Source organism: Monodon monoceros, unplaced genomic scaffold (genome assembly GCF_005190385.1).
Source record: "Monodon monoceros isolate NGI ecotype Baffin Bay Population unplaced genomic scaffold, NGI_Narwhal_1 Super_Scaffold_11, whole genome shotgun sequence".
Lineage (NCBI taxonomy): Eukaryota > Metazoa > Chordata > Mammalia > Artiodactyla > Monodontidae > Monodon > Monodon monoceros.
Window position 1 is genome coordinate 124,521,929 of NW_021703767.1, and position 24,348 is coordinate 124,546,276.

Consider the following 24,348-nt stretch of genomic DNA (forward strand, 5'->3'; position numbering starts at 1 on the left):
TCACAAAGCTGACCACAGTGCCAAGTAAGTGCTACCCTCAACTCTTAGTGGCCTGCAGCCATGGAAGTGTGGACACCTGTCACTTGGAAATATTACATTCAGGCTCATCACTTTTTAAAAAAAGAACCAGTTTCAACTCGCTTCCTAGGACCTGCTGTGTTCCATTATTTGGTTTTTACATGGATTACACTGATTCTATCATCTATAATCAGAGCCCAGGAGACCTCAAAGGGAAAGAAATAGGATCAGTGAGCATTTCATGAAATTTGGACTTAAATGTGATTTTACAAAGTACAATACAACATCAGAGCAATTATTTTTTTCATTTTCTTCTATTCATGTGCAGGGGTGAGGCTAATTCACAGAGACAGTGTATCATTTCACTAATACATTATTTATTCTAAGTATATTTAGAATACCAAATATATTTAGATTACCAAAAAAAAAAAAAAAGAAAAAAGAAAAAAATTCTTTTCTCATTCCTCTAGGGACAGTTTCTGGCCTGTGGCAGAAAGAGGACCCGCAGTGGGGAGTCCAGCTAGAATTAGCAGATGTTAGCAGAAGTGGAGAAGGTTGGTTTCCTCAAACTGAAATCACTTTGGTCCAAGTAATGTTCAAGGTCATAGTGTAAGAAAACTCAGATAATGAGCTGCAGATACGATAAATGTTTTTCCCTACTAACTTTCCTTCAGTCAGTGTTATTAGTAGCCAAGTTAGGGCGGGGGTGGGGGGAAGGGGCAAAAACCAAATGGCAGAAAATGATATCTTTTGATTGACTCTTCTTTTCCTTTCAGAATTGTTCTGGGGGATGAGTTGGGAAATAGATCATCAATGGGCCATTGGCTAGAAGGAGGAGGGATAGTCTGCCTAAATTATCTAAGTGATTGATAGGAATTCAAACCACATTCTATCATCAGATTAAAAAGGTTATGTTAAAAAAAAAAGAAATAAGAGGATTGGAAAATGTGGGCTATAGCCTCTAATGCACATCTGCTAACTCAGCTGTTTTGTGATGGAACATTTAGAGACAGAGGCCAGTGTCCAAGACCATCTGGCCTCACCACAGGTGAAACCAAGGCTTTCTAACTTCCAACTGTGAGTCAAAAGCAATGGGAAATCAAGGTAAAATGTCCTTGTTTTTGGGTGAGCTCTAGTTGGGGGATTTCTTCTGCTCCTGCCGAGGTGTCTTGGAGGGCTACACGTAGTCGTACTTGGAAGGATGAGATTGTCCCTCATCTTCTGTGCGGGCACCCCCATCGTATATCTTCTTGTTTTTGGTGTTGGACTCAAAGACAGTGCTGGCTTTGAAGCCTCCAGGCCTGTAGGCAACATTGTGGCCCGAGGCGTGATAAGAGACGGCTTTGTAGCTGAAAGCAAAAGAAACATTCTATGATCATAGATGTATTTGGTAGGAGGACAAACTACTCATTTTCCCTAGGATGTCTGACTTTTAGCACTGAAAGTCCAGTGTCCCAGAAACCCTTAGTCCTCGGCAAACTGAGACAGTTGCTTCCCTGGGCTTTGGGACACTGGCTTTTCAGCCTCTGCGGTAGAGCAGAATTTCTTGCTTTGTATTAGAGCTGGGGGGTTAGTGACTAGTGAGTTCCCTCTGTTCATCAATTAAGATGAAGCTGAACCAGAAATGATGTCCAGGGGAACATGGTTATGCCAAAGAATCATAGAATTTGTGAGCTGGGAGGTATTTACATGCAACCCATCTCCCCTAATCTGCTTAGTATGTGGATGAGGTAACAGAGGCTCAGAGAGGGCAAATGACTGGCTAGAGGTCACGGGGCTGGTGAGCAGGAGAACCTGACTGGGATCCAGGTCTTCCAACCCCAGGCCCAGTTACAGAGGTACAACGGGCATTCTCACCGGCAGTGCTACTAACATTTTGGAACGGACACTGCTTTGTTGTAGGGGCCTGTCCTGTGCTTTGTACGATACTTAGCAGCATCCCTGGCCTATACCCACCAGATTCCAGTATCACCCAATGCTTCCACCCCAAAGCTGTAACAATCAAGAGTCTTCAGATGTTGCCCAATATCTCCTGGGGACCAGGGCAGGGGTGGGTGGGGGTGGGAGGTGGGTAAAATTGCTCCCAGCTGAGGACCATTGAGTTACAGAATACTGGAGTAAGGGGGGGAACCTAGAGGGCTGGGTTTTTCCTTCAATAGCATCATTTCTAAATCTGCTCAGTCTGAAATAGGCCTGTTCTGTTCTTTAGGTCTCCTCGTAAAAGATAAGGTTCATGATCCTCTTGTCAGTAGAGTTCTTTCATGTACCTATACTGATCATTCTGCCTGCAAATGATATGTTAAAATGGACTCGGATAAAACATCTGATTGCATTGGGATGGGGAGACTCACTTGGTTTCCTCGGGCGCCAGGCCCCGGCACGTGATGCACATCAGCACGCCCCCAATTAGCGTGAGGCCTCCAGCGACCCAGCCGACAAACAGAGCCGCACCAAAGGTGTACCTGGGTGGGGAGATGGTGGCTGTGAATGTGGTTGACTCAACTCCCCGGGCTCTACCCAGTGAACCTGGCCATGCCCGTCCTCTCTGTCCCCACTTTTGGATTCTACATCTATCCCAGCCCGCCCCTGAACACAGCCCTTTGGGTTGCAGTCAACTGAATCAAGTGTCCTGGAGAATAGAATTGGGACTGAAGCCACTCAGCAAAAAAGCTGTGGGATTCTTAGGCCCCTAGCATCACTCAGGCATAGAATTAATTGTAAACTTCTAATTTCAGAGAAACATCTCAGGAAATCCCCCTCCCTCCCTATTGGCAAAGGGAAGTGTCTTGAAGGTTCGGTAAGAGAAGTTTGAGAGATTAGGGTATCAGTCTCAAGTTATTATTTCAGAAGGAATTTCGGTCTCTTGGGTTCTTACTGTGGATAAATCTCTAACTCAAGTAACCCTGGTAACCGTCCATGCCGGTAGGAGCATTAAGTTTAGAAAGAACTAATGTGAAGAGACCAGTCATTCTTTCATTCATTTCTTTACTCATTTGTTCAACAAGTATTTATTGAGCTCTTACTATGTGCCTGGCACTGGCAGGCACTGGGACAAAGGGATGAACAAAATGGACACAGACCCCACCCTCATGGTGCTTCTGTTCCAGTCCACACTGAATTCCAGTCCACCAAGGCTGGTGCCCTTCTCCTTAGAGGGTTGCCTCCAATGGGACTCAATTACATCAAAACAGGATTGTCTGAGAACAAAATCTCTGAAGTTGCCTGCCCAAGGGACACGGGAATGTTCTAAGGAGACGGTGTAAGAGAGTGATGGCGGGCATTAGCGCTGGGTGCTAGGCGGGTGGGTGACTCCTCGGGCAGGGGCAGTGACACTAGGCACCCAGATACTGCGGCCAAGGCGAGCTCTTCAAAATAGGGTGACCAACCATCCTGATATGCCTGTGACAGAGAAGTTTCCCAGGATCTGGGACTATCAGTGCTAAAACTGGGAAAATCCCAGGAAAACCAGGACGAGTTGACCAGCTTGCTTCTAAGTTGCCCTTGTAGTCAAGAGACCATGAGGGGACGGTAAAGGAGGATGAGGGCAGCTTATGGGGATCACATTTTTTCCTATTCTTGAAATAAAGCAGGAACATGAGTGGCGAGTGGAGCTCCAGGGAGCCAGAGAGTAATGGATTTATCACATGCTCACGCTCATCTGTCTCCCATGATGGTGCTGCTAGAGAAATACCAAGTGTATCCACTCCACAGATGACGGGTCACTTAGGTATAATATTTACATTGCTCTCCCAGAACAAGATCTTTCTCCTTCAGGAATTTGCTGCTGCTTCTTGCTATGAAATACATCCCTTTGAAGTGGCTAAATGAATATAGGTATTGGAATTGCTCTTCCATCTTTGAAAAGTTCTACTCTGCTTCCGACACCAAATTACAGTGAGGTTTCATCTCCCTCCACTAGACCGTGACCTCCGTGAGAACGAGGACCCTGTCATTATCCCCAGACGTCAGAAGAGTGCCTGTATGTTCGGTACGTTTGTAGAATGAATGAATGAATGAATGAGAGAAAGAGCAGCCGTACAAGGAAGAAACATTACTTTTCTCATCTGTACCGCACCTCCCTCATTTCGATTCCAGCTTTGCCCTGTCCCTAGCTGGGTTCCCGTCATGGACTAGAGACGTGGGGGTGATGCTCATTTACAAGCTTGGGTTAGCAGTGCCTGTTTCATTGCCACCACAATGGGGCCTGTGTAAGAGTGGTAGATAAATACTGTGATCTGTCGCTGTATTTCAATGCAAATGTCAGATCAGCCTCAAGTCATATCGCCAAGGATATTTCACTGAAATGAAGCTTATGAATTTACAGATCATTGTTGATTTATGATATGGCATGGTTGCCTCTGATAAATTTTTGCTATTTCAGGTGCTGACAGTCACATTAGGCATACGTGTTTAATCGGATTTTTACAACAATGTTCACCACGGAATACTGAGACTAGATTAGGGGGTTACCTGGTCTGGACGGTCTGCACCATCCCACCCATGCTGGTGTACATGTTAGCTGTGGACATCCAGAAGTTAGTCACCAGCATGTTGGCAAATACAGACACTCCAGCGATTGCACAGAGACCTGTGGGCAACAGCAAGAAAACTCCAGAGTCAGCTTTAAATGGATCACATTGTTTGTGAGGCAATGTATGTTTAAACGAGTTTAGAGGAGCAGGCTGCAGAATATTCTGTTCCTATAACAGGATGGTCAATCCAAGCATTGATTATTGAATTCCCACTATGAGTCAGACCCTGTGCTAGGTGCCTACACTCTCTTATCTCTCCAGTTGAGGAAGGATTTGTATGTGCGCAGAAAGAGATTTTCCATCGTGGGACCAGGGGTCAGTAGTACAAATATTTTGGGCCCGGTCCTTTGATGATGTCAAGGGCTTTTCCCTTAAAATCATTTTCTAAATTCTTACCAAAATAATGCCTTTAGGGATTGAGTCACATGTCTGCCTAGAGTTGAGAATCTCTCATAATGAGGCGAGGGTGGCAGCTAAGAGGGACACCAGCACTCATGATAATTCTGTAGAGTGTAAGTGAGCCTTAATCTCAGATCTTGAATCCCAGCGTGTAAAGCTCTGATCCATGTTCAAACCATGCTCACTAGGGAGAAGCCCTGTCCTCTGCCAGAATGATTTTGCTTTGACATTCCTGGACGCGCATTTGAGAGAGGGAACCCCAGGCTCCTTGTTTACCTGAGATGATGAACATGATCCCGGAGGTAAGTGTCATTTTGGCTTTGGCAGAGTCATCCATGCTGCCAATACGGATGCACTTTAGGGCGAAGATGGACACCAGGAGGCCAATGATACTCAGGACGATGCCCACAATCATCAGGGCTCGCACTGCCTGCAGCATGGCTGCGGGGCGAGGGGCAAGACACAAGCAGACAAGTAAGACCACCTCAACGTGATTGATTAGGCTCTGGTGTAATACAACAAAACAACTACAACCAACCAGCACCAAACTGCTGAGAAAAGGCAAGTCCGTAAACTGTGAAACTTATCATCCTCAGGGGATATGAAATTGTGAAAAATGCAAAACCATCGCTTACACTCCCCTGATTGATGAAAGACATGCACGCAGGGGTCTATAGAATGAGAAAATTATGAACTGTTGGAGCTGGGAGGGCCAAGGGAATTTAGCTACTTCATGTCCTCATTTTAAAGCTTGATAACCTGGGGTCCAAGAAGGGGAAACGGCTTGACTAAGGTGCCATTAAAAATTATTGATAGAGCTTATAGTAAAACTGTGTTGCTTTGACTTCTAACCCAAATATCTTTCTTCTCTAGTCTTTCCATAGGAACTCAGTGCTTCATAGGGTTGTGTCCACTTCCAGAAAGCTCAATACTCACTTACAGCCTATAATGAAGCAAGGTCACTAGGTGGTATACCAGGGGCACTGTATTGTTGCCTCTTCCCAAAGGGACTACTAAGGTCATGGTGAGCTGTAGGTTTGGGGTCTACATAAAAAGACGATTATATCAATCTCAGGCCTTTCAGCACAACCACAGTTTATCAGCAGTTCCCTTTCCAGGAATCAATGGAAGCTGTACATCCTGCTGGGGAGTCGCCTGCAGTGACCTCCCCTCCAGATATTTCCAAAGAGGTTTCTAGTGCATCCTTAAGGTGCAGTGACTCATCCCAACAGTTTTTTACTGAGCCTGCATGACTAGGCATGGGGATGACTGTGAGTAACAGGTCGGATATGGTCTCTGCCCTCACGGAGCTTATGCCAAAGTGGGGAAAGAAAGTCATTAAACATGTCCACCACAAGCATAATTAATTTTACAAAAGGAAGATAAATTAGTTCTTGTGTCTTCCAGAGGGAAAGGCCACTAGTGTGGGTAGTTCTGGTAGAGCAGAACTGAAGAACCATGTGAAGCAAAGCAGAGAGCTCTGTCCTATCCTAGTTGTCATAGCCAACTGCTACTTCTTTTTTCGGTACGCGGGCCTCTCACTGTTGTGGCCTCTCCCGTTGCGGGGCACAGGCTCCAGACGTGCAGGCTCAGTGGCCATGGCTCACGGGCCCAGTTGCTCCGCGGCACGTGGGATCTTCCCGGACCGGGGCTCAAACCCGTGTCCCCTGCATCGGCAGGCAGACTCTCAACCACTGCGCCACCAGGGAAGCCTGCCAACTGCTACTTTTAATTGAAAGCTATTAGGGACTTTTCAACGTTAAGAGATAGAATCCATATAAAAACTCCCTTGCAATGTAGGTAATATTATTATCTCTATTTTATGATTGAAGAAATTGAGACTCAGAGGTTAAATAACCTGCCCAAAGACACATATCAAGGGAAAGGCAGAGCTGGGGGTCAAACCTGGAACTGTTTCAAAATGGTTATTTTCCCATTACAATACATTGCTCTGAGGTACTTTATCCTGGAAAAACAGGTAGAGTTCTGGCTGCCAGCAAGGTATAGGGATCTGTAAGCTCCTAACAGAATGTATCCTTCAAACTTGGAGACTAGACCATAAAATGTCATCCTCTGAAATGGATGCTAAGAATGTATAAAGGAATATTCTCCAAAAGTTATCTCAGGGAATTGCCTGTCCCAGGAGATTATTTATAAATGTGACTCTCAAGACAAGGGAGCCCTGGGAGGAATTCTCTCCAGTCTCTTCGGGAAGATTTCATCTCAAATATGGCCGATATCAGGGGAGCTGCCTGCTTATTCACTCTAACCTGTGTATCATAGAGCAATTTGTCATGATGGAAGAATTGGAAATCAATGAAATATATTGAAAACAGGAGAGGTAGATCATGCACAGTTCATTAAAGAGCCTTCTGCAGTGTCTGAGGAATGGAGGCCCCGGCAACTTTCTCATCAGGTAGCGAGACAATGGTAACCAGCTACTCTAGTTCTGTGCCATTGACTTCCATTCACTTAATTCTGATTCTCTTCTCCCTAAAGAAACTTCTGCTTTTAACTTTGCTTCCCTGCTGGGAAGAGATTTCTATAAGCATCCATCATCAGTCTTGGTCCTATTAACCACTATATTCTGGGGGTAAATGTGTTGGTGTACGGTGTGGATCAATCTTCCAGGATCTGACCATTCATTCCTAGAAGAATTGATGAACATTAGCATCTTGGGCTTGCAGTTTCCTGATGCTAGAGCCACGGTGGCCCCAGTAAGGTGAAAAGAACTCATGAGGGCTTAAGAGTGGCCTCTGGATCCAATCCTTAATATAAGAGGACTCCAGTGTGTCACCTCTGTTTTCCAAAGCCTTGCCCAATGGCTTTGTTGACCCCACACATACTGGGAACAAACACCTCATCCATTCCCTCATTAACAAATGCAAGCATGTGACATCTACTTGTGTATTTATTTATATCTTTGTGTATTCATCCAGCACATGTTGGTATACTCTCATAGTCAAACGTTAACAGATTCATGCGCTCATCCGTGAATTCATTCATTCATTCATTCATTCATTCATTCATCCATCATGTATTCTTAAGCTCAAATTCTCTGCAAAGCCCTTTGCCAGATGCTGTAGGAAGAATAAAATTTCATGAGAAATAATCTCTGTCTTCAAGCAGCTTACAACCTGGAAAGATTATATTTTCACTGGAAATCCTGAACCTCAAATTTCTTTTCACTTTGGGAGTACCTTGGCTAAGAAATCATAATAGAACCCCTTTCTGACAGTCACTCATGGTGTGGTTCTAGCTCTCTTTCACACACACAATTAAACTCTAAGGCTGTGGTTCAGGACAGCTGTGGAGAGGACATTTGTGGAGCAGCCCCAGACTTCAGGAAATACCCTCAGGGCTCTTCTATTTTTGCATGTTGCTACCAGAAAACTGGACCTATGAGAGGAGGAAGGGACTTTGCCTTTCCTTCCTTCTTGTCCTCATGGGCCTCTTATGAACTTCAAATCTACTCAGGAACCTGTTAAAGCTTTTAAAAACTGCTCTTGTTCTGATATTTTAAGCCTTAAGCCATTCAGAGAACAAAATCTTTTATCCCTTTTGAGAAGCACCTGGCAAGGCACCTGGTTAAAACAACTAAAACCCACCCAACCAACCAACCAACCAATCAACCAGCCAAATAAACAACATTAACTAAGTAGGATAAAAAGTATCCCTTCCTCATTCTATGAAAAATTTTACTTATCTTGGACTGTTGTCAAGGATGGGGTCATTGAACCTCTTTCACTGAGTGGTTCTACTATTTGTTCCTGAAAACATACCACATATGTGCTATGGCTGTGGCTGAAGTATGTGGTCTTCCCTGACATTGTTGGATTAGAAGGGATGGTGATGCCAGCTGGTGGGAGGTAAAAGCACCGGGCTTGCCTGATGTGGAGAGCAGCTCCTGCTGTGTGTGCCACAGGATTCTTTGGGTACCGAAGCCGTAGCCGGCCTGTCTTTGCCTTTGCAAAGACAGCCTTTGCCTCAGGCTCTCAGATGCCCTCTTGCCTTTGCTGGGTCAGGTATGCATGACAAGACCGCATTCTTTACTGCTCTCTCTTGATCTCTGGATTTCTGATGAACACTGGTACCTGCTTCGAACCAGGGGTCCACCCTGACCCTGAGCTCGTTTTTATTTTTTAGAATCTCCTTCTAGGGTTAGGATTAGATTACCACTTTCTTTTAGCCTGTGGTTGGGCAAAGACACAACACTGTCTTAAATCTTGCGGGGCCACTGTCAGAGCCACAACTCTGGACCTGGATGGATGAACCAAGATCTTCCTTGCTTTGGAGACCCCTTGTGGGTGTTCTTCTGAGGGTGGGAGCTGTGATGGGGGCAGCTGTCAGGAAGCGAGGGGAAATGTTCTTCACTACTCATTGCTGGAACCCCCCTATGTCTAGTAATGACCATGGGGATGCATGGTGGTGACCCGAACTTCCTTTCCATCTGGAAGATTCTACCACCTGGAATACTAATCCGTCTCCATGGATAAGTCACCAGAGGAACTGCTTCCAAAGGAGGTAAGATTTCTCTTTTAGCCTCTCTGTCTCTTATTTGATACTCTGAGCAAGGGGCATAGGCTTATCAGCTGGTAACAGGTGAGTCAACGGGTTCTATAGACTGATTCCCTGCACCAAAGGTGTGACTACAGCATTCTTTCCAATGAACAAAGACGTATTATCAGACCTGAAAGGTGGGCAGGATTCAGGGCTGACAGAAGCAAACAGAAAAATGGGAACTCAGTTTCCGCCCCCCACCCCCCACCGTTGCAATATATCTTATTCCCCCAAAGTAGCTATGAACTGACAGGCAAGGCGTGGTTCCCAATCCTGGCTGTACCTTAGCCTCTCCTGGGGAAACTTCTAAAGAAATGTTAATGTTTTGCCTTGATCCCTAGGGATTTTCATTTAATTGTTCAGTGACATAAAATTGCAAGGAATAATCTGGGAAAACAGCCCTCAAGAGGGCTTAGGAGGAGGTGCTCAGAATGGGGAGTTGAGAGGAAAGAGTTCCCAGCGGCTGACATCGCTAAGCTGGCTAGGGGGTGTGGGTGGGGCTGATGAGACTGCAAGTCACAAAGTGCCAAAGACTGGACATGGGGCCTTTGTTGGGGGGGGAGGGGGAGGACCCATATCTTCAGGCACAGCTTGGCTTCAGATTGAAGGCAGGAATGGCTGGTGGAGGAGCCCGAAGGAGGGGATCCCAGAGGAGGGAAGTCTGAGGCCAGACCTCAGAGGGAAAGCCCTTCAGAACAAGGTGGGAAGGCTTCGATTCTCCAGAGATCCCAGGGAACTGATATGGAGGTCCTGTGTATCTCATGAAAACCTGCAGACTTCATGATACCAGATGAGCGTCATTAGGCAAGTCTTTTAACCTCACGGAAGCCAAGTCTCCTCAACTCTGGAGTGGGATAGAGACATTTCTTGCAAAGAAATGTTGTGAGGATCAGATGCTGCTTGGCCCCAGCATGGAACTAAGCCAGACTCAGTAAGTTTTAGTTTCTTCCCCTTCCTTAAAAAGAAGTTATCTCTCCATAGAGAACAAACTAGTGGTTACCAGCGGGGAGCGGGGGAGGGGCAATATAGGGGTGTGGGAGTGGGAGATACAAACTATCGGGTGTAATCTAGGCTACAGGGATGTATTGAACAACACGCGGAATGTAACCAACATTTGGTAATAACTGTAACTGGAAAGTAAGCTTTAAAAATGGTATAAAAATTAATTTAAAACAATAAAACAATTTGAAAAAATGCAGTTATCTCTCTCCAACCTGACATGGCTTTGATTTGTGTTAACCGTGTACAAACCTGAATCCTCTCACATGGTGATAAAATATAGTTGAGAATTTGAAAGCCATGGGTGAGAGAGTGTGAAGGGCAGGAATGGAAGAAGACTTGGGAAGAGGAGGAAGAGAAAGGCCTGGACCAAGGTAGGGGGGAAGATCTCCTCTTATTCACAATATTTCAGGATGCCAGTTGACACTGTAGTCACTCCTGCTGCCTTGAGGACTGGCTATTCTTAAATCCACACTGTCCTCCAAGGCCATACATGATCAACGATTTAAAGTATCTCCTCTCCCACAAACTCAGTCCCAAGAAATGTCTTTCCTGGATTTTGGTGGGATCCTGTTTCCCCGATGCAGACCGGCAGGGCTGGGGTCCCCCTCTGTGAAGGCTGCCTGGAGCTTTTCAGAGTTTCAGATTTGTGAGCAGTTGTCGGGAGTGGTACAGAGATCTGTGGGATCCTTTTTCATTTGGGGATGCGAGGGGGCTTCAGGGAGGAGATGGTATTGAGCTGGACCTCACATATGGGAAGATTTGTGCAGGTGGCAGTTGGGGTGTAAGAGGGGGGACATTTGGGCAGTAGGGGCAGTGGGTATCCAGGACCAAGCCCAAGGCATAGTAAATGGACAGGGAAAACCTTAGGCTGTGGGCAAAGGGCTGGTAAGAGATGGGTCAGGGAAGGGAGGTGAGCAATGCAGGAGGGTGTGGGTGTCAGGCTGTCATGTCTGCACCTAATTAAGCTGGGAGTGGGGAACCATGGAAGCTGGTTAGGTCTTGAAATATCCAGGGAGATGAGAGGTGAGAACTGGAAGTTGGTGACTGGAAGATTCTGCCCGACCTTCTGCCACAATCAAAGCAGAAAACACTCTAAAGAGATGAAGGATAGAAACCAGAGGTTAAGAGTGAGGGGTGGTAGAAAAATTGAGTCTTTTAATTTGATTGTCAGTGAGCCGGGGAGAGACAGAAATTGACAATGATCCGAATCAAGAGAAGGTTTTCCAGTAAAGGAGGATATAAGCATAAGAGAGGGGGGAAGATGAAAGAGGCAGAAAGGAGAGGGGCTGATCAGCGGTGATGGCCAGACAGGAGGGCGTGGGGCATTCAGAGCCGGGGTGGAGAGGTCGGCCTTGGGCGGGAGGGAGGGAGGGAGGGAGGGGATCTTGTTCTGCAGAGAGATGGGGAGATGAGGAGAGGTTCTGGGAGGGCTCAGGGAGGATGGGATCCCTCGATAGAACAGGAAAGACAATGCGAGTGGCAGCGATGGGGTCTGGCCATTTAGGAGAGTGGCGATATTTGGGAGCCCCATGTGTAGAAAAGTACAGAATGAGCAAGAGATTGATAACATGTGATGGGGCCCTGGGTTAACGAGCTGAAGTCATGGAATGTCATGCCTTAATTTTCAACATAAGGTCAATCTTATTTTTTCATTTAATACTTAAAATTAGCTAGCAACTAAACAATCCACGGTCTCACATCTCCTCCCTTCTGACCTTTGCCCTCACACTATAGCATCATCCCTCCTCCAGGGTTTCCTTCCCTCCAGCCAGGTTCTGCCACCCTTGATTCTCTAAGCAGGTCTCAGTCAGGGATGGGTCTGTCCTGCAACACAAGTGGCTTCTAAAAATGTAGTCAATACCCCAATTCTTCCACTCTGCCACCCACCTTCTATTTCTTTCTACACATGGAGATGAATTAATTGAATTGCTCTTTACAATTCAATTTCAAGGGCTTCACAGGCTCCTAACAGTTTTGTGCAAACTTATTCCCATCTACCTGTCCACAAAGTGTTTGTTTCAGAGAGGCAAAACCCAGCCCCGTTTTCCTTTCCTCACCAAACTCACATCTGGGCCACTCCTTGGAGCCACTGATTAGCCTGACCTTTTATTTCTTTTTGCTTTAAAAAACAAATGCAAGTAGAGCTTCCATAATATCTAGAATGCAAAGTTCCTATGATTCCTATTTGAAATAATTATCTGTATGAAAAACAGGGATTTAGCTGATTTTATCTTCAGGGGTGAAACGATGTCACATTTATAATTATATTTATATTCTGAAATTATTATAATATCATTACAGTTCTATAATTATATTTTGACATGCATTGTTTTTTAGGAGTGCAGACCAGAACCTCTCAACACAAATGCAGAGAAAAGATATTTATAGTTTAATGGCAATGTATACTTTCTGGCACCTACAGAGAACTCCAGCTTTTCAAAGGAAAAATTAATTGAATTGATAATGAAATGATATTAGCTCCCAATAAACTTTTTGGACTGGAAGAAAATATTCACCATCCTACCTACTCCCATGTGTGTGCAGGCAAGAGCAATGCACATACATGCACACGATTACTTTTCTTCTTGAGAAACATTGTCTATTCTAGTACCATGAGCCTGTCCTCACGATAGACCCATTCTTTTCAAGACCTGCTTCCTTACTAGCAATTCCTTTGACCTGAGTACGAAGTCTCCGATATTCACCGCTACGACTATAGCCCTCTTTGACACCGGGTCAACTTCTCCTCTTATTCACACCTCCGATCCGGAGCCCGTGCTGCGAGGGTCATGCCCTGCGCGCATCTCACCAGTCCCTCCTGGCTGCGGTGAGAGAAGCAGGCCCTTCCCTGCCTCACCTGTGCCCTCGCCTACCTGGCAGGCCCAGGATGGTGAAGTAGGGCCGGCACTGGGTGAAGCCGGAGCTCTGCTGCACGCAGCTGCGCCAGAGCCCTTCGTACTGGAACACGGCGGTGACAGGGTTGTCGTACAGGTCCTGGGTGCTCCACATGTCCATCACCGTGGCAGTGATGCAGCCGGCCAGGCCCAGCATGGACAGCAGGAAGCCCACCACTTGACATGTGGTGGTGGACATGGCCTGGGTCACCGTCCTCCCACCCAGCTGCCTCCTTCGTCCTGCTGTGCTCCCGGGGAGCTGCTCTGATTAGATGGTTTCCCTCAGCCCTTAGTGTTTGCTCACAGTGTTTTCCTTAGATAGTTCAGTTTCACTCTTGGTTCAAGGGCATTATTTTTTCATTTGTTAGGGAAGCAGCCCCAAGAGGCACTTGTCCCGCTGCACCGCGCAGGCCCAGCTGGTTTGAGGGCAAGGCAGTCTGAGTGGACCCCCGCCCCATCCTGGCTCAGGCTCTGCCCCGAGGGCGCCACCCTCTGGGGAAGAAGCGCAGCTGAGACCCCCCCCCCCAAAAAAAAGCCCTTCCTTTAGGCTCTGCTCATCACAGGAAACCACTTCGTCTGACCTCACTTAAAAAAAAAAAAGGCTCCAGGAATCTCCTCTTACACCAGATGTTAACATTTTCTCCTCACGACTAAAACCACGTTTCACTGACAGTTCCATTTTGATCTTACAGAAATGGGTAGGGCAGGTATTATTATTTCCCACCCATATTTTTTGGGGGGGTCTGTGAGTCAAGCGACCTACAAACAGGTTAAGAAACTTGCCCAAGTGCCTTGAGCCACAGCTACTTTTTTTTTGCGGTACGCGGGCCTCTCACTGTTGTGGGCTCTCCCGTTGCGAAGCACAGGCTCCGGACGCGCAGGCTCAGCGGCCATGGCTCACGGGCCCAGCCGCTCCGCGGCATGTGGGACCTTCCCGAGCCGGGGCACGAACCCATGTCCCCTGCATCGGCAGGCGGACTCTCAACCACTGCACCACCAGGGAAGCCCCCACAGCTACTTTAAAGATGACAAAGGTGGAGCTCCCATCTCAACTTCCAATCTGGGGCTCCTTCTCTGTTTCCATATGGAGTGGCAGAGGCAGGCAGAGTTGTCCCCTCTTTTGAGAACAGGAAGCCAAATCCTAGAGATACGCTCTCGGTCCACTGATGTTGGAACTGGGATGAGAAGAAGCAGGGCATTGTATTGACGGCCATCTCACCCTTTCACTCCTGTTGCAAGAACCACGTGAAGACCACGTGGCATGCAGACATGGAAGTTCCACAAAGGCCAGGAGGAGGGAACAGGGCAGGCTGGGCCAGAGACCCTGACCTGGTTACTGAGAGGCCTAGCATCTGCTCCTGACACTGTCCCTAACACACCGTGTGCTGCGTGATTTGGAACAAATGGCTCAACCTCTGTGGGTCACAGTTTTTTCATCTGTAACATGGACAGACTAAACTAGAACACTTCAGAGCCCATTCAGGTCTCACACACTGTCACCTTCTACATTTTGCAAAAGCGGTTTTCACTACAGTTGGTCAAAATATCAGGATTATATAGTCACACAAAAGAGAGACTTGGCTGGAGATCAGCCATGGCGTTTTGTCTACATAATTTGCTTTTAGAATTATGTTAGGGAACTGATGGACCTGCTGCTTCCCGTAGGTGGTGTGTGTCTGGCCTCCGAATTCAGACACATTTTAATGAGACTTTCCCCAAATCTGGATGTCAGGGCCCTGATACACAGCCCCACACACCCATACCCCAATCTCTAGCCTGCAGACAGGTTCTCCCGGAAACAGGCCTGTGCATCTGGACATTTCAATGTTATCTTGGGTGCACCCAGCCACCACTCCCACGGCTTTATTCCCTGCAAACACAGAAAGCAAATATGCAAGGTCTCCCCTCTGATTTGAATGGAGGCAATGCTCCCCTCAACCGCACACCTTGCTTTAGGTTCTGTGATCAGTGTTTGCAGAGAAAAAAGAATGAGTCAGGAAACCCAGAAGACGAGAGCAGGCAAGAGTTACATGACTAAGGTCAAGTCGTGGCTCTGTATCCCCTGAACTGAGCTACAAGGCCAAGTCTGAAATGTGGGTAGAAGGCAGCTAGAAGAAGTGACTTCTCTGCTGGTGGACAGGGATCGACCGATTCAACTGGAAAATGTTGGAGTAAGTCAGGAATGATTCTGCCACTGTGTCTGTGGACAGAGCTCATTTTACTCTTTTTTCAACTAAGAGGCAGGCTTTTTACCCACAAAGACATCTGTAAGAGTTTGGTTTCCAGTTGTTCATTTTATGACAATCTGTCTACCCCCTCCCCACACATTGACTACAATACCACGAGAACAGTAGATTGAAAATGGAAACATTAAAAGGAAAAAGTTATTATGGTTATCTATTCTGATTCATGGCAGTTTCCCCACCCACTCTCCTATGCAAATGTCTTTATGCAAAATTTCAGGACAGAAAAACCAAGTTATTCAGGTAATAAGGAATTAAACTTTCTTTCTTGCTTGAAATGGCGACAGTGGCTTTATGTTTTCGGAGGAAGGAAAAATTAAGTTTAAAGGATAAACTAAAGCTCCCTCTACCTAGGCAGAATACTGAATGAGTAGAGAGAAATTCTAAGTCTATACACTTTTTAAAATATGAAATAAGTACTAACATGTTTTAAAACATGTGGAAGATGGGATTTTTCACTTCCTGGTGAGTTTTCTGTGCTCCAAAATGAGTGGACCACTGCTTTAGCTGTCACTGCCAAAGAGTGAATGGGGGTCCGCAGAGGAACATCTGGCTTTCTTGTTCATGGCAACAGGCTTTGTTAAAATATATTAAATGTATCTCTAATGATAGTGATAGTTTGTGGTCTGATTATAATAGTATATAATAATAATGGTAATAATTCATGGTCTGTGTTTAACAATAATGAGGTTGTTACAACTTTGTTTAATCACCTTTAAAATGGAGCAAAAATTTTTGCTGACTTCTTAGGGGGAATCGTCCCTATATTCAACTTTAAATTTGGTTCTGGTGGTGGCATTTCAGGTTGTAAATTTCCAGGAGCTTGTATTATTTTACTGACATTTGAGAAGACATTTCCCCTACCTTTTCTTTATCTCATTTTAGGAATATTGATATAACACCATCTATGGCAATTAGGCAAAATGGTGGTCAAATAGCAATATAAAATATCATAGCTAGGAATATAGGATGAGTAAAATTAGTATTATTAGCAAGACAAATGATTGATACATTTATTGATTTTTTTCTTTTAAACTGTTAACACACTTTATATTCTTAATTCCTGACTCCACCTTTTGGTGTTCAAAATAGAAAATTTAGAAATAGGGAAAATTAAAAAAAATCTTACAGTTTTAAATCCTAGACAAAATATCTGGCATACTTTCTTTTTAATCCATTCTCTGTATATATTTTTACATGATTAAGAGATTATATGATTTAATGTCTTGTGCTTTTCACTTGATTGCATACATTGTTTAATATATTTAATTTAGTATATTAATATCCCATTATATAGAAGTGCTACTATTCACTAAAACAGCATCTATTCTTATATAGTTAGATTATACCCCTTCCCCAGTTTGTTTGGTTTTTTTTTGTATGAAAAACAATGTTATGATGAACATTTTTCACATAATCCTTTGCTAGCATTTCTGATTACTCTTTTAGGACAGATTCCTAAGAGAGGAATTAAGATGTCAAAGGGTGTGAGGTTTTAAAAAATCTTTCTTATGTAGAAGCAGATTTTTTTTCTATGAATTTTATTCCTAGCAGCAGTATTTGAAAGATGTTGCCTCATTGTACCCTTACCTACACTGTGAATTTGGTAAGTTATACACGATCACTTGTTTTGATTTGCATTACTTTGATTACTAATGAGTTTGAAACTATAGTTTTTAAACAAATATTTATGGAGCATTTGTTTTTCCCTTTTCTTGAGTTGTCAGTTTGTACTCCTTCCTCATTTACTTGTTGGAATTTTAGCATTTTTTTCTACCAATTTATATGAATTATTTATTGATTAAGGATCTTAATATATTGCTATGATTACTAAAAAGATCTTTTCTCATCGATTATTTCCTTTTTAGTGTTTTCCATGGTTCTATAAAAAATACAGCGTATTCCATTTATATTTTATTTATATGTTCCATTTATAGGTTCACAGTACATGGTGCATAATAATACGTGCTTAATAAAAATCTGTTGAATGATGTAGTAAAATGACTGTTCTTTTCTATGCTTAGGAATTTAATTTCCATTTAGAAATGATATTAGAATTATAGAAAGTTTAAAAGTATTTTATGTATCTTTACATTTAATTAATCTGGAATCTATTTTGGTTTATAGTCTATGATTCTTTTTTTCCCTCAAAAAAGTTAATCAATAATTTTTACAGCACTTACTGAATAACCTTTCCTCTCCCCATGCTTTGTAAAACCTCCTCTATCTATATTAAATTCACATATATGTCTTTCTAATTTTAGACTTTGTTCCATTGACCTTCTGTCCATCTTTGGGCCGAAGCACCCTTTTAATTATCACAGCTTTAGAATTTGGTTGAATATCTGGCCGAATTAGCTCTTTACTTTTGTATTATTCTTAAAAAAAACATTTAAAAGTTAATTTCATCTACTTTCTTCTTATAGATAACCACTTTGTTAAGTTCCCAAAGGAAAACTCTTACTAGCATTTTGATTAGAATTCTTGTAATATTATCCACACAAGCTTATGCTCTGCAGAAATTCTTCCTGGGTTTGAATTCTCACCTGCCACTTACTACTACAGTGTCACTGGGCAAATTCTACAGCCTTTTTGTGTTTCAGTTTCCTTATCTATAAAATGGAGGTAATACCACTACTTACCTCATAGTGTTGTTGTGAAAATTAAGGTTAAGTGTAAGGTAATTTATGTAAATTTATACAACCATGTAAATTATATTTAAAATATAAATGAACGTATGCTAATTTCTTGAGCCAATGCCTAGCACAGAGTAAGGTCTTAATACATTTTATTATTATGTAATTAGTTAATTATATTATTTATTATTATACATTAATTAGGAACAAATTCACACCTTTATAATATTCCTATCTAGGAACCTGTAGTATATAATTCCATTTAATTGACATTTAAAATTTTCTTAGTAAAGCTCTTTTTTCATCTTTATCCTTGCCTAATATTTACACTTGATCTTAGTCAAAAGGCCGAGAAGCAATCCTTGCCTAATATTTAAAGATATTATTCCTAAGTGTTTAACACATATTGTATTGTGTTGCCTCACAAAGAGGTCTCAGTTATTTTAATTCTCTACATTACACTACACTACACTACACTACACTCTACAATACACTACACTCTCTCATGCCACTGTGTCTTTTCCAACGATGTTCCTCTCTTTCTGGAAAATTCTTTACCTCTTTATCTTTCTGTGTAACTCATACTTCTTGTTAGTAACTCAGCTCAGCTATCAGTTCCTTTAGGACGTCCCTTCCATCATGTCTGCTGACTATGCTTTATTGCAGTGATTCTTAACTGGGGCTGCTTTTGCCCCAGGGGATACATGGCAATGTCTGGAGACATCTTTGTTGTCACAACTGGGGAGGGAGAGGTGCTGCTACTCCCATCTAGTGGATGGAGGCCAAGGATACTGCTAAGTATCCTATAATGCACAGAACAGCACCCTACAAAAAAGAATTACGTGGCCAAAACTGTCAGTAGTGCCGAGGTTGAGAAACCTTGCATTGCAATGGTTTGTTGATCCTCTGTCTCTCTTTCTAGATTTGTGAGCCTTTTGATATCTATGTTCCCCATATGCAGACAGCTTGGGACATAGTAGGTGCTCAAACAAATGTTTGTTGAACAAATAAACGTTCTTTCTAGTGCCACGATTTCTGTGTTACTGGGTTTTAAAATTTAAAAAAATTTTTAAATTTAAAATTTTAATTAATTAACATATTTATTTTGTGTTATTGTTTATTTCCTATTATTTCTGCCTGTGTAGGGGGACCAAAGGCTTTGCCTTTCTTTCCTTATCCCTGCCAAGAGGAGACCTTGTCCAAACCCGGTCAGCCCAGGACAGGGTGGCTGCCAGTGATGGTTCTAGTGAAAAGACTTTGTCTAGGAAGGTTCGCTGCCAGTCCTATGGCTCAGATTTCTCTGGAGGGTTTGGCTGTGCCTGATTTCTTCCCTCTGGGCCTGAGTATCTGTGTTTGCGTTCTTGGGAGTATGTAGCTTCTCCATGGAAATTAAAATATTCTGTGCTTACATTTCAATGGCAATGGAAAGGAAGTTAAAACAAGTATGTCCCAGATCCTCAGGCTAGCCACTTACGGTTTGGGTTCATTTTGGTGTTTATGATCATGCTTATATCAGGGGTCAGTGAAGTGATAGCCTCAGCAGCTACTTGAACAAAGGGTTCATTCCAGCTCAAATAGAAATGGAGTCAGGGGAATTTCTCCCTACCTTGTGGCACTGGCACCACGAGCTCAGACACCTGTGCCCTGGTGGTCAATACTGCGGTAGCATCACCAGCAGCATTGTTCTGTCCTGTCTTTGCATAAACCCTATTGCAACAGTTAGTGGTGGTAAATACACAGCAGAGAACTATTCCTCCCCAATTCCGGAAATAATTGGGTTGATAGCCTTAGAGCCACATTCAGTAGTTCCACATCCCAGCCTCACCTCAAATGAACAAGACCATTGCAAAAAGCAGCAAGTCACAGATGCCTCGTCACCACAGACTCAAGAGGGTGATTCTCTGATGGGGTGGTGGCTAAGCGTAACATGTGAGTACCTCGAATTTATTAATACCATTGTGTAAAACAAACCCACGTGAATAGAGAATCTGCATTAATAATACTAAAGTCAAAACATTGAGAGAGGTGAAATACAAAATCGGACTTGAGGCTGTCTCTGTCCTGTTCAACTCCAAACGAAAACCAACAATATCCCTAACACCAGATGAATTTTGACGTTTGTGTTTATTAGTGTTTTAGTGGTATTTACATTACATTTGCAAGTGTGGCTTTGGTCCTTGTATAAGATTTATATGCATTAGGAATTTAAATCTATTGTTATACGTGTTTATATTAACGTGACACTAAAATGAATATAATTGAAATCAACATTGAGGGGCTGCAAGAATTTCTTTCTTTTAAAAGCGATTCCTACAAAATTCTCTTTGAAAAATCCTTCTCTGAACTATCTAGTCGCAGGATCTTCACATATGAACACACACAAAATTTCTAAGAGAAGGCCCTAGAGCAGTTTCAGTCTGGCTCAGTTTTAGCTCTGTGGACGTGGGCAAGTCACTTTGCCCTTCTAAGTCTCCCTCTCTTGACCTGCAAAATAAGTACCGGGGTTGTTGACAGCTGTTGCTAGTCCAGGACACTCCCCAAGACTGCAGCCCCAATCTTAGGCAAGAGGGGAGGATAGGAAAGGTGCCTTTGCACTGGGGATTTCTGCTTTGTGTCTGAGAGCCTTGGGGCTCCCAGTTAGGGCTGCGAGCTGGGGCTTAGGTGCAGGCAGGTCTGAGCCCTGGCTCCATTTGCATGTGACTTTGGGCAAGTTACCCCAGCTCAAAGTTTCTAAAAAGGTGGTAGTGATAGCACCAAGTTCACAGGGTGGCTTGTAGAGATTACACAAAATATTGCAAGGCAGTTGTTGGCTCAAGTGCTAGTGCCAGGTCTGCCATAGTTATTTGCCCTTTGTGAAGCCGTATGACTCCTCAGATGTCACGTGGGTGCTCTGTGCACGAGAGGTCAGCCTCACGCTGACTCTATCCTTCGTGGCCTCTAGCTCTGCATGGACACAGGTCCATGGACCAGACCTCTGAGAGATTTGGGGCATTTTGCATTTGAGGTGAGTGAGAATCCCTAGGGCAGATGGTTAGCCCCGAAGCTCAGGAGGGGTCAGCAGGACATAGGGATGTGGGAGTGGCTCGCCTTCCTCCAGTCCCTGGTGGAGGGAGACCTCACTGAATTGGCAGCTGGTCACCCATGGATCTGGTTCACATTCTCCTGTTTACACCCATGTCCTTCATCTCTTAGCTTGGCATTCGATGCTCTTCATCATTACCTCCGTAAAAACCCTCTTCTCCAGCCAAGGTCATTCCTTCATTTTCTCCCAAGTAAGACTTGGGTGGAAGCACTCCCATGCCTTTGCCCATGCTGTTTTTCCTCCTGGGATGCTGCCCCTATAACTTTTAACTACCTTTCAAGGGTCACTTGTGGGATTTCCTTCTCAGTGGGTCTCTTCCTGAGCAGGTCATCCTCATCTCATCTCCTGCAGCACCCGCCTTCTGTCCTCCTTCCTTGTCACCTTGTCATACCCAGCCCGCAGTGCACTTTCACATTTTGGGGGGGGGCACCAGGCCCACAGAATCCTGAGGTTGTAGTGAGCTCTCCACCCATAAGTGTGGAATGTATAAAAGACTGAGTCACTGCGTCACTGAGTCTTTACCTCTTACCTTCTGTGTGGGTCTAAGTCTTGACCCTGCAGCCAAATGGGGAATTCCTGCAGGAGAAGCCCTAGTTTCTATTTCTGACCCTCTTTACTGTGTCCACCTTAGGAAATGCCTCTCTCCAGACTTTGATGTATATGTATGGAAGGAAAAAAGAACTAAGAAATAAAAATGACAAGTGTATTCATTGTCTTACTCTGTTACCTGAGTGAAAGACACTTTTAACATTCTCTACTCTCGAGACTTGAATTTCTTCAAGTTAACATGACCCATCTACAAATCCTTGAAAACAAATCCTTGTGTGGCTAATATGCCAGTCTGGACATCACAGCCCACACCCCTTTGCCCCGCACAGTGGAGTGCACTTTCTCCAAGGGTCCTCTGTGCAGAGAGTGCCCTGAAGCTGGTTCCATGTGGCCAATACATTCTGGAGGTCAGGAGATGCAGAGAAGGGGCGCATCTTGTGCCTCCGTCCCTGAGAAATACAGCACCCAGTTCTTTTTCTCTGTCCCTTTCCTCTGCTCCCTTTCTGTTGCTGCGATGTGCTGAGGTGTCCCCTGGAAGCTGGGACCAGGCACAAGGGGTGCTGGAGATGGAACTCCGTTCAGAAGATTCACGGTCCCCAACTCAGGGAGGGGAGATCTCTAGGGCTAAAGGAAGGAAGTGGCTAGGATCTGGGCCTCCTGAGTCCTCTTCCTGTTGGTGATTGAGACAATGCTATTGCTTGCATAGGAGTTATTTAAAAAATGTACCCAATGGGGAGAACTGGGTACCATCCGGTTAGGGATACAGGAGCCCTACCAGCTCTGGGAAGCTCCTCTCCCTAAGTTTGCTGCACTCCTGTTCCTACCTTGGTGTTGGAGGCTTTTGCTTCTCCCTCCCCCGTGGTCCTTCTGTGGTACGCCAGACAGAGGCCACTGTCTCCTGTCCACCTCTGTCTTCCCCCACATCCTGCCAGGTACCAGCTCTTACCTGGCAGCCCCAGCAGGGTGAAGTAGCCCCGGCACTCGGTGAATCCAGAGCTCTCTCGGACGCAGGAACGCCACAGCCCTTGGTAGTTGAATACAGCTGTCACCGGGTTGTTGTACAGATCCTGGGTGCTCCATTGGTCCATGCAGGTGGCGGCAATGATGCCCGCAATCCCAAGCAGTGAAATCACAAACCCCAAGCCCTGGCAGGCGGTCACGGACATGGTGGGGTGCAGAGTTGACACAGAGCACCACTCAGCAGGGGGCCAGTCCAGTTCTGAGAGCACTGAGTGTAGGGATGGAGTTTTCTCAGAGAGGCTGGCACACACGTCACGAATGGGCCATGTAAGGAGGGGATTCAACAGTGCCACCTGGGCTCGCCCTGCTCCTTTATCTACCTGAGTGAGATAATTTCCATAACATGGTACCAAGAGCCATTTGTTTTCCACCATATGTACACTCTACTCACTGTTTACCTTTTGAGGGAGTTTTCTGATTAACCAGGCTCCCCTCTGTGGAGGATAAAGCAGGAACAGAGGGCACTGCCTGCAAGACCCACAGGCTGGCCAGGCAGGGCTCCTAGTGGCTAAGCCACAAAACACTTGGAGATGTCAAAGGAATGTATCTATTTATCTATACATATATGTGTACATATATGTATACATATATGTACACATATATGTATAGATAGCTAGATACATATAACTGAATCACTTTGTGGTACAGCAGTAATTAACACAACATTGTAAATCAACTATACTTCAATTAAAAAAAATACTTGGAGATGAAAGGGCTTCATCCGTGTGGCTCTCCCAAGGTACTGCTGCCACTGTAGTTAAAAACCTAGGTAAGGCAGGTTATGAGGCAGGATGAAATACAGCCGATTCTCCTTAAGCACGTTGCTAATGTTCTATAAAGTTTCCAGGAACACTGAATTAGCGAATACCGAATCATTGCGCCTGAGAGGATACAGGGTTCGGTTCCTGTGAACCTCGGGTCACATTTCCATCAACCGATCAATACATAACCTTGTTATATATGGGTTTCTGCCTAAAGACACCTAATTTACATTGTTGATTCATTAACATTGAACTCGTGGCCATCCGCACTAGAACTCACGCCTGAAGCTCATCTAACGCATCATTTTCTCTGTAGGGCGCATCCCAGCCTTCTTGCCTTAGGAGCACTAACCAGCACTTCGAGCACTATGCTTGGGCCCATTTTTTTTTTTTTTAATTTTTAATTTTAGAATTTCCTCCAATTTAATGGATCCATTGGCCATTGATGAGTAGTATTTTTTTAAAATTTATTTATTTTTGGCTGTGTTGGGTCTTCGTTTCTATGTGAGGTCTTTCTCTACTTGTGGCAAGCGGGGGTCACTCCTCATTGCGGTGTGCGGGCCTCTCACTATCGCGGCCTCTCCTGCTGCGGAGCACAGGCTCCAGACGCGCAGGATCAGCAGTTGTGGCTCACGGGCCTAGTTGCTCCGCG

General features: G+C 44.5%; 1 protein-coding gene across 2 annotated transcripts; it reads right to left on the reverse strand.

The window, feature by feature from the left end:
• Positions 1 to 377: 377 nt before the first annotated feature.
• CLDN18 (claudin 18) lies at positions 378 to 23,081 on the reverse strand. Of its 2 annotated transcripts, none has more exons than XM_029214686.1 (5): positions 13,385 to 13,755; positions 5,226 to 5,390; positions 4,489 to 4,606; positions 2,370 to 2,480; positions 378 to 1,367 (listed from the first exon to the last, which is right to left on the reverse strand). In XM_029214686.1, exons 1-5 carry the CDS (start codon positions 13,602 to 13,604, stop codon positions 1,196 to 1,198), a joined length of 786 nt encoding a protein of 261 aa, XP_029070519.1. In that variant the 5' UTR covers positions 13,605 to 13,755; the 3' UTR covers positions 378 to 1,195. The 2 variants fall into 2 exon arrangements, with proteins under 2 accessions (XP_029070519.1, XP_029070520.1); XM_029214687.1 differs by lacking the exon at positions 13,385 to 13,755 and adding an exon at positions 22,862 to 23,081 and having other exon boundaries at positions 1,196 to 1,367.
• Positions 23,082 to 24,348: the final 1,267 nt, after the last annotated feature.

What these genes read in the sequence shown, in the direction of transcription:
- CLDN18 (XM_029214686.1), bottom strand. Translation starts at nt 13,604, where the DNA reads ATGTCCACCACCACATGTCAAGTGGTGGGCTTCCTGCTGTCCATGCTG. An exon ending in CACCATCCTGGGCCTGCCAG is followed by an intron (nt 5,391 to 13,384) that starts GTAGGCGAGGGC and finishes CTCGCCCCGCAG; the next exon opens with CCATGCTGCAGGCAGTGCGA. An exon ending in GATCATGTTCATCATCTCAG is followed by an intron (nt 4,607 to 5,225) that starts GTAAACAAGGAG and finishes TGTTGCCCACAG; the next exon opens with GTCTCTGTGCAATCGCTGGA.